Source organism: Gambusia affinis, linkage group LG19 (assembly GCF_019740435.1).
Source record: "Gambusia affinis linkage group LG19, SWU_Gaff_1.0, whole genome shotgun sequence".
NCBI lineage: Eukaryota > Metazoa > Chordata > Actinopteri > Cyprinodontiformes > Poeciliidae > Gambusia > Gambusia affinis.
Window position 1 is genome coordinate 6,417,053 of NC_057886.1, and position 9,739 is coordinate 6,426,791.

Genomic DNA, 9,739 nt, shown 5'->3' on the forward strand with positions numbered 1-9,739 from the left:
GAATTCTACATCATTCCGTAATCCAGTTTTTACGATTTTGGTCGCAGTAAACGAGCTTTTTCACTGCATTTTGTATAAATGACCATGAAAAAAATTTGCATACACGATTCTTTCGTACTATTTTGATAACAGAAAATCTCACACTACTTAAGAAATAGAACTGTCTCCATGACGATCTGTACGTACTCCTGTTGCAGATGTACTAATAGGAGCCCAGCGCAGTACATGGTTGTGTGCCCCAGTGGCCTAATGGATAAGGCACTGGCCTCCTAAGCCAGGGATTGTGGGTTCGAGTCCCATCTGGGGTGGCCATGTTTTTGATGTCATTGTGGCTGATCTTCTATTATCCTTACGAATTCCAGTGTCTTTTCCACCTTTTTAAAGCCAAGACATCAATTTTACTCAATTATATGTTCATTGCTGATTCGTTTCTTTTCCTGGGCTCCCAGCCAATCAGGAAGCGCTCCGCTCCCGTGACTCACGAACTACCCAGGACTTTCCCTCCGTGATCACAAAGCCTTAATTTCCTCTTTGCTTGCTTCTACTTCATTTAGTTCATTTGTCCTATTCATGCTGCTGCAGACTTAGCCTTTCGCTGAATTTTTTATTTTTTTGCAAACATGGCGTTAATAATGAAGCTATATATCTTTCTTTCAGTTCATTTGGTGACGACCTTCGCTGCTGTTGACAGTAAGTAGGACGACGGCGTGGACAATCACTGGTATAAGATCACCTGGCGTTGTTTTTCTGGGATTTAACCTGCAGACTTATGGTCGGTTGAAAGCCTAAAACCATGTTTAAATACGTTTAACTGGACTCACTTGCTGTGATTTGACGCATTTTTGGTGTTAAGTATAGTTTCGTTAATAAAACACCCAGTCACATGAATGCGTCTAAAAAGTCACATTTTCTTGGAGATCCGCAGTTAAGTAGAGATCGTTATTTCTTGAATGAAATATAACTCCAAGTCACAAAAACTGACTTTTTGTTACGTTAAAAGCACAGTTTTTAAAGCACAGTTTTTAAAGAAGTGAAAGCACTCCTTACACTCAAAGAATCGCTTGAATCTGTGTTTCATGAACGCTGCCAGTCTATTTATGTTGAATCGTGTCTCTCTGCCTAGACATGACAGCCGCCACCGTGTACTGGGACAAAGAGCAAAAGCTTGTGGTGGTAAAGGAAGGAGTGATGGAGTCTGACGGCGATGCGTACGGATACCTGAATGACACGCTGTTCAGTACAGGCTGGAGCGTTCTGGAGATCCGGGCCGGATACGGGAAGACCCCCCAAACTGACGAGATGACCTTTTTCCTGGCAGGTTACCTGGAGGGATTCCTCACTGCCCAGTAAGAAGCACGACATCATTATGTGTGTTTTAATGAAATATATAGCTGAAGACTTACTTATTTTGTCACATTTCAACCAAATTTCAAATAGTTCATACATGGCAAACCCAAATCAGTGATCATTAATCAGCACTAATATTTACTAGTAGTTGACTCAGCCATTATCTATCAGTAATCATTACTCATTCTTATTAGAATGGCTTTTTTTCATGGAATATTTTTTTTTTTTCATTTTGAACCTGCAAAGTTTAGTAAACATTTCACTATGTTTACTAAACTTTATGTGAACGTAGCTTGATTTGTTTGTTGATGAGGGAGGGAGTGAATGAAATCCTTAAAAAAAACAATCTGAACATGCATTTATATTTCTCCACCTCTACTCTCATACCCAAAAAAACAAATGTAGTGCAACTTTAAAAGTATTTTAAAACCTTTAGCCTAATTAGGAAACAGATGCCATCTGTGTGTAATTAAATCTTCTGTTCTTTTTAAAACATTCCCACTGTCAAACATGGTGGTGGCAGCATCATGCAGTGAGGCAGGGAAGTTGGTCAGCGTTTAAGAGGAAGACGGAAGGATCAAATTCGAGAATATGTTTGTCACTTTCGTTCCAGTTCTACTTTTTGCTTGGTGGCTCAGTGAAGTTTTTGGTTTTGCAAGCTGACAAAATGAAAAGTTCAAAGGTTATGAATCTGGAAGCAGACAGCTGACCCCCTCAGGTGCTGCTGGTACTGACCCCCCACCCCCTGCTCTCTTTCTTGAGGCGGATGATGAACCACTACACCAACATGTACCCGCAGCTGATCACCGAGCCGAAGATCCTGGAGCCGGTGAAGACTTTCATGTCGTGAGTGTGTTCTGTTTCTCTCCCCCCCTGTAAGAAGCGAAAGCCGCAGAACCGTCCCCGCGTACAGAACCCAGTCTGACATCATCATCTTTCATATCCTCTTCTCAGTTCATCTCAGTCATATGATGTTCATCGTATTTCATATCAACAGCTGCACTGAGAACAAAGCAGGTCGATGAATCTGATTGCTTTAACTCTGGAATGTCGCTAATTTGTGTTTACAGATGGCCGACTGAGGTTCAGAGGGTCGTTTTCTTTTGTTTTCTTTTGTTTTTTAAATCATGTGACGCACTCAGCTCGTTTGTGGAACGCTTTGCAGTTTTTGTTCCAGGTGACAGTGGGTCATAAATAAACAGGAAGTGTCGCCCCGGTAGGAAGCAGGACTCGTGGGTCAGAGAGCAGGTGAAGCTGAACAAGAGCTCCGATTCTCTGTGGAGACACGCTGGATTCATCGTGGCCCAGCTGGACGGCCTGCAGGCCGGAGCCGCGGACTGGGCCAAGAAGCAGGGAAAGAAGGTCGATAAGCCGCACATGTGATTCACACCTCACCTCACAGACTCGCACTATTAATAAAACGCTTCGCTATGTTCATATTTAGAATGAGGAAGCTCTAGAGAGCTCGCTGTAGAGCTCGAAATTTAAAGGAACAGCAGAATATTCTGCCATGTTGACCCGGGGTTTTACAGGGTTGGTTTGTAGTCTGCTCTGGAATTAAAACTTGTCAACGAACTACAGAAGCTCATTTTTATAGTTGCCTTGCTTTCTTATGCTTTGAGTTTCAACTCTACAACGGAGTATTAGGGCCAAGCTGTGAAAAAAAAAAACAACAAAAAAACTACAAGAATAAAATTGTAGCATAGTAAGAATAAAGTCATAATATTACAAGTATAAGGTCATAGTATTAAAAGAATGAAGTTGTGCAAAAGTAAAGTTGGAATATTTCAAGAATAAAGTCATGGTATTACCAGAATTGTAGTAAAATATATATATATATATACTGAAATTGTGACTTTTTTCTCATATTATTACAATTGTGTTGTATTATTTCGACTGCATTTTGTAGTATTATTTTGCTATTCTTGTATTATGACTTTATTCTCTTCATTTTATTCTTCTAATACTCAGTCGTACATCTCGACGTCAGTCAGCAGAAGAACATTTAGCTTGTTTTTAGCGTTCTGTTTGCGTTCGTTCCCTGACCAGCTGCTAATCCGCCGTTCTTCCCACAGCCGCTGTCGCTGTTTGACGTCCAGTTCCTAAACGCGGTGGGAGACCTGCTGGACCTGATCCCGGCCTTGGTGCCCGGATCCAACTCTCTGCTCAGAGACTTCAAGCTTCCAGGGATGGGTCACTGCTCAGCACTCATCAAGGTCAGACGGCTCGCCGCGATTCAGGCCCCGCTCAAGAGAAAGAAAACGCAGCAGAATGTCACACTTCCTTAAAATATCTCCGTAACACATCAGCCATGTGCCAGCTGACATTCAGTCATGCTGAAATAGGAAGCTCTGATATACATATTTCTGACTGAGATCGGTCAGATCAATAATATTAGCTGCTAAATCAAAATTCTTATCATGACAAGAAATGCATCACAATAAGTGATAAGAGATACGATAAATGCTCATCCTACAAGATCCTGTGAAGACTATCCATGTTCAGTCAGGTTTTTCTTTTATAGTCTGACAGTATAGTATATCATATTACTTGAGTATGAGTTACAGAAACAAGTAAATCTAGAAAAACCTTACTTTACCCTTTGACCTCCTCTTCCTCTATAGATGCTTCCAGGCTATGAGGACCTCCTGTTTGCCCATTCCAGCTGGTACACGTACGCTGCCACCATGCGCATCTATAAGCACTGGGATTTCCACGTCACCGAGCCGCACACAGCCACCGGGAAACTGTCCTTCAGCAGCTACCCGGGTAACTAAACGCCCTGGACGGTCTTCTCCGCCCACCTCACATCGTCTTCCTCTGAATGACGAACCCATCCCTCGTTTGGCCTCTCCAGGTTTCCTGGTGTCTCTGGATGATTTCTACCTCCTGGGAAGTGGCCTGATGATGACCCAGACCACCAACAACGTCTTCAACTCCTCCCTGTTTGACCAAATCACTCCCAACAGCCTGCTGTCGTGGCAGAGGGTCCGGCTGTCTCACAGCTTGGCTCGCACAGGAGAGGAATGGGCCAAAACGTTCTCCAAACACAACTCTGGTACTTGAACACTCCTTTTAAATTTTGCTTAAAGAATGCCAAGCTAAATGAACTTTTCGCTGCAGGCACCTACAACAACCAGTACATGGTGGTGGACAGGAGCAAGGTGAAGCTGGGCCGCAGCATTGATGACGGCGCTCTGACCGTGGTGGAGCAGATCCCCGGCCTGGTGGAGTTCTCCGACCAGACGCAAGCTCTGCGCAGAGGTAACGCATCGCCCGTTCCTGTGTCTGACGCCGCTCGCCTCACCGACCCGCACGGCGCACCACGTTCCCGCTCTCTCCGCCTGCAGGTCACTGGCCGTCCTACAACATTCCCTTCCACCGGAACATCTACATCCTGAGCGGATACGGGGAGATGTGGTCAAAGCACGGAGAGGAATTCTCCTACGACCTCTGCCCCAGGGCCAAGATCTTCCGGCGCGACCAGGGCAACGTGATGGACCTGGACTCTCTGAAACGCATCATGAGATACAACAGTGAGTCGCTTTGTGGCATCAGAGACTCATTCACACCCCCGTTTAAATGACAGGTTCTGATGATGCAACCTGGCATTGTGACGTCTTGAACCTTTAGCATGATTTCTCACATCACAACCACTAAGGTTTTATTGGGATAAAACAGATTATCCACTACTTTATCAACACAAAGGAGTGGAAGAAAATAGCTGAAGTTTCCTCTTGGTACCACAAGATAAAATCCAACCTAATTTGTAAAAAGAGTGAGAGTTACTATAAAGAAAAAGAAGACTTGATTTAAATGACTTTGAATATGTTTATACAACACATTCTTTTCTAAGTTTGATCAAATGGAGACTGGAAATGACTCGGAAAGAGTTTCTCTAAAACTGAAGCTCTGATCTAAAAGATTGTCTTTCAGCTCATCTTTTAGATACTAAAAGATAAAAGATACTCAGTAAATTGGTCATATAAATAAGACCAACTTATCTGTGAAAAGTGGTGTAAATAATAAATATTGGTGTTCTGGAAACCGTGTTATTTAGGCTCACTGATGCATGTGGTGCCAAAGGCTGGTTGAAAGCAGACAGACATAACAGATGAGCTACTTTTATGTAGCATTTTCAGCTCAAAATACTGAAAAACGTCCGGCTGATAAAATGCATTGAAGTTTGTTGTTTCAATGGGACAAAATGTGTAAACGTTTTCCTGCAAAGGCTCAATAATCCACCCAAAAGTCTCAACATGTAATTTTTTTTTTTAGACTACAAGAAAGATGTGTACTCTCAGAGCGACCCCTGCAAAACCATCTGTTGCCGTAACGACCTGAAAGTACAGAGGCCCTCGCCAGGAGGTTGCTATGACACTAAGGTAAGACCAAAACACGACCGTGTGCAGGCAGGATTAGCCTTTTTATTGTTTTGATTTTCTGCTCACCGTTTCGCTTCCTGTCCAGGTGACGGATTTCGACATGGCGAGCAGGTTCGTGGCGGAGGCGGTGAACGGGCCGACGACGCAGGACGGCCTGCCTCCGTTCGTCTGGGACAAGTTCAGCAGCGTCAGCCACCAGGGCCTGCCGCAGTACTACAACTTCACGTTTGTCAGGATGCAGCCTCTTCTCTTTGCGCCATGAGCTGCGTGTGTGGGTGTGTGTGTGTGTGTGTGTGTGTGTGTGTGCGTGTGTGTGTGTGTGTTGAGAGACAAAGAAAGCCGCTTTCCCTGATTTATTTCTGTGAGCTGAATCCTCAGAGCTCCAGGTACAATCTGTTGCTGATTTCTGACAAAACTTAACCACCTTTCCAGCTTTTGGGAAGATGGTTAAACTTCCCAAAAAGCTTCAAAACAACATTCTCTCTCACTTTTACACTCAGGTTGAATTGAATGATTCACTATTACAGGAGTGTTTCCTTTACTGCCTTGAACACTGATAGCGACTTTATTGATTTAATAAAAGTGCCAAATCAATGCCCTGTTACTTTTTAAACACTTGAATCTCCTCATGCATGCAAAACACTATCTTCATAACCAATCAAACTGTGCAATAGGTGCTGATTCTCTCTGCTGACATGATTTATTCAATGTAAGTGAACATGAAGTGAAATAAAATTAAGTTTTTCTCCCAGCTTGTATGTTTTGCTGCTTAATGTTTATCGTTAACACTTAATGGATCCTGCATTTTAATAAACTTTTACATTTTTACCATGTTGGCTTGTTTTGATGTTTGACTAAACGTCTACCATCCATCCTTGGTTTTTACCTTCCTGTCCTCGATGGGTCACCAGGGTGGGGGGCTTGGTGCCTATTACCACGGCAACAAATAGACACACACCACACACACTCGTACATGAAGCCGATTCTAGAGAAACTAATCAATCTTACAGTGTTTGCTAAAGTTTCAAATTGAAACAAACTGATTTAGATTTTATTATTTTTACCTGATTTTTGTCGTTTTGTAATTATGTTATTTTCATTTTGATCTTGAAATCAAAATTTCCTCATAACTTCATATTTCGGTTCCTCTGATATGATTTTCAAATATTAAATGGTTAGTTTTATCAGAACTGTAGCTTTTTGCCCCCCCCAACTACTTTTTTTATTTTTTTAACTCTTACTTGTTTATTTATTTTGGATATTTAAAATGTCTCCCAGTACCATTAGAATTTAAAGTTTATTAATGTTTGAGAATGTGTTCCTTTTTTATTATTACACCACTACCAATATATTTCTTGAAAACAATCTCAAAACGACAATATCATCGTTTATCGCAATAACATCTGGGACAGTTTATCGTCCAGCATCGTGACAGATCTACGTCTCACTAAAACTAAGCAAACCAAACTTAAAACCAACAGACAATTCACTAAACAATTTATTTGCCTTCATCAATAATCCATATAAATCTGCTTATTTATTTTATTTTATTTATGCCAAATATGCAAATACTTAAAAAATAAAAGAAGTTATAATCTCATTTGGAAAAGTATTCCAATGGCTCGCCAGGAACGAGAAGGCAGTATTATCATTTTGGGCGCAATTAACTGTAATTAACCTTAAATATATGAATAAAAAACTCACGTTGACCTCAGTTCTCACTTTTCTATCTAACTCACAGGGGAAACGTTCATGTATATTTAACAACACGCTGTCTCTCTGCCCTCCAGGGACACATAAAGTGATTCACTCTTTCCTATCAAACGGGGGAACTGAAACCCCGTGCTTCCAACATTCATTTCACTAATCCTCCCATCACCTCTCCCCTCTGCAAATTTCTTTTTATAAACTGATTTGTTTCCTGTCGCAAACACGATTTCACCGGAGGAGAGAGCAGCAGCTCTCTGCAGCCATGGCCAAGAAGGACTGCCCCGAGGGGAAGACGTGGGACAATCTCCTCTGGACCTGCATCAAGATGAGGGCGATACCGACCCGTAAGCTTCACCCCCCAACAGGTGAGTGACACCAGACCCCGACTTGAGTTACCGGCAGCCTACCTTCCTCTTTAAGGTGGGGAGAGTGAAATTCACTGTTTTCTCCTGTCCGGAACCCGCTCACAACAAAAGCCAGCCCCGCCAAGTCGACCGGTCCGCCGAACGTGTTGCTTCTGGGTCAGACTCTGTGGATCTGCGTGATTCTGGTGACTCTGGGCGCCATCTTGGCTCTGACCATTTGGTTGATCACGTTCAGACGGCAGACCAAAGCCCGCACAAACGACGGTGAGTTCAAACGTTTCAACAGTTTATTTCATTTGTTAACAGACAGTTGTTGCTTTCACATAATGAACTGAAAAATAATAATAATAAAAGTTGAATATGTAGAAGTAAATTCTACTCAGAAATGGCGTCTGCCAACAAAGTTATCAACAGAAAAAATATTTTTAATAAAATATACATTTTCTTACTTTAGTAAGATATTTTATTCAAGACATTTTAGTAAGCACCGTAGTTCTTTAAATGATTTTCTCAGTGAGGCGGGGAGGGGGACCTCTGAGAGTCTTCTTGAGGAAACAAGATGGCGGCAGGCAGGTGATGAAGTGTGACGCTCATCACAGTAGAAACTCCACCGTTTCTATTCTCTCCTCCGCAGGCGTCTCTTGGGCCGTCACTTCTGCATTACCATCTGTAATGCTTTCAGCACGCATCTGTTGGTGGGGCAGGGCAAATAAAAACTAACTACTGCCCCCCCAGCTAAACAAGAGACAAATGTTTTTTCACACCCTGTAAAAACACAAAATCTTAGCAAGTATTATTCTAGTTTATAGCGCAAATATTCTACACACAAAATGAGACAAAACTAACTTACAATTAGACTTATAAACTTATAAACTAATTGATTATAAGTCAATTAGTTTAGTTCAACTAAACTAATTGATTAGTTCAACTTATCAAGTTGTGAAGTAAAATAACTCCTGTAGTGTTTATACATTTCTAAAAAAAAATATTTAGAATTACTCTGCCATGTTTTGGGTTGTTTTGTTTTTTTACCTTAAATTAAATAATTACCTTAGTAATTATTTTCAATCATATTCAATACATTTGAATATTACTTAAAAAGGGCTGCACAGTTGGTAGAGCTGTTGCCTTGCAGCAAGGAAGTCCTGGGTTCGATTCCCGGCCCGGGGTCTTTCTGCATGGAGTTTGCATGTTCTCCCTGTGCATGGTGGGTTCTCTCCGGGTTCTCCGGCTTCCTCCCACAGTCCAAAAACATGACTGTCAGGTTAATTGGTATAGTAACTATATTTAATTTAGTAACTTTTTTGTGAAAATGCATAACTTTAGGAGTATCTTTACTATGTGGTACTATTTACTTTTACTTGGGTAATTTTATTATGAAGTAGCCTATTGCCACTTTAACTGGAGTAAATGTTCTGGATTGTCCACCCATTGTGAGTAACTCAGTGAAGAACAAGCTTATTTAAACCAAAAATTAACCACACACAGAAACTCTCTGCAGCTTTTGTTAAAGTTTCTTAAGTTCTATGTTGAAAGAAATTTATTTGGAAATATATTTCTATTGCCTGATTTTTTATTTTTTTTTTACGTTATTTATATAAATCCTTTTCATTTTGGTCTCTAAAATGCCAACATTTCTACACAAGTTTATATTTTTGTCTTCCTGATGATGTCATTTTTAAATATTAAATGATTGACGTTTGATCAGTTCCTCAGTACTCAAGTATCCTTTTTACCAAAATACCTTTTAACTCTTCTGTAATTTCTTGGATGACTTCTTTTACTTGAGTAAAACTTATTGAAGTGCTCTACCCACCTCTGCTTACAAATCATTTTTCAGAAAGACATATTAGCCTGTTTTAAGTCAATAACTTTAAATTGCTGAAAAGGCATTGTACCACTATTATTTATCTTATATTAGGGAAATAATGT

General features: G+C 41.0%; 1 protein-coding gene and 1 non-coding gene across 2 annotated transcripts; both read left to right on the forward strand.

The window, feature by feature from the left end:
- Positions 1-235: 235 nt before the first annotated feature.
- trnar-ccu lies at positions 236-308 on the forward strand. Its single transcript has one exon. It is a non-coding gene; the product is annotated as a tRNA-Arg (tRNA).
- A 148-nt stretch (positions 309-456) lies between these two features.
- plbd1a (phospholipase B domain containing 1a) lies at positions 457-6,565 on the forward strand. Its single transcript, XM_044100654.1, has 11 exons — positions 457-690; positions 1,124-1,346; positions 2,110-2,193; positions 2,568-2,709; positions 3,423-3,563; positions 3,972-4,116; positions 4,205-4,405; positions 4,471-4,611; positions 4,698-4,883; positions 5,626-5,732; positions 5,818-6,565. Exons 1-11 carry the CDS (start codon positions 621-623, stop codon positions 5,992-5,994), a joined length of 1,617 nt encoding a protein of 538 aa, XP_043956589.1. The 5' UTR covers positions 457-620; the 3' UTR covers positions 5,995-6,565.
- The last annotated feature ends 3,174 nt before the right edge of the window (positions 6,566-9,739 follow it).

What these genes read in the sequence shown, in the direction of transcription:
- plbd1a (XM_044100654.1), top strand. Translation starts at nt 621, where the DNA reads ATGGCGTTAATAATGAAGCTATATATCTTTCTTTCAGTTCATTTGGTG. An exon ending in CCAAGAAGCAGGGAAAGAAG is followed by an intron (nt 2,710 to 3,422) that starts GTCGATAAGCCG and finishes TTCTTCCCACAG; the next exon opens with CCGCTGTCGCTGTTTGACGT. An exon ending in ACTGCTCAGCACTCATCAAG is followed by an intron (nt 3,564 to 3,971) that starts GTCAGACGGCTC and finishes CTTCCTCTATAG; the next exon opens with ATGCTTCCAGGCTATGAGGA.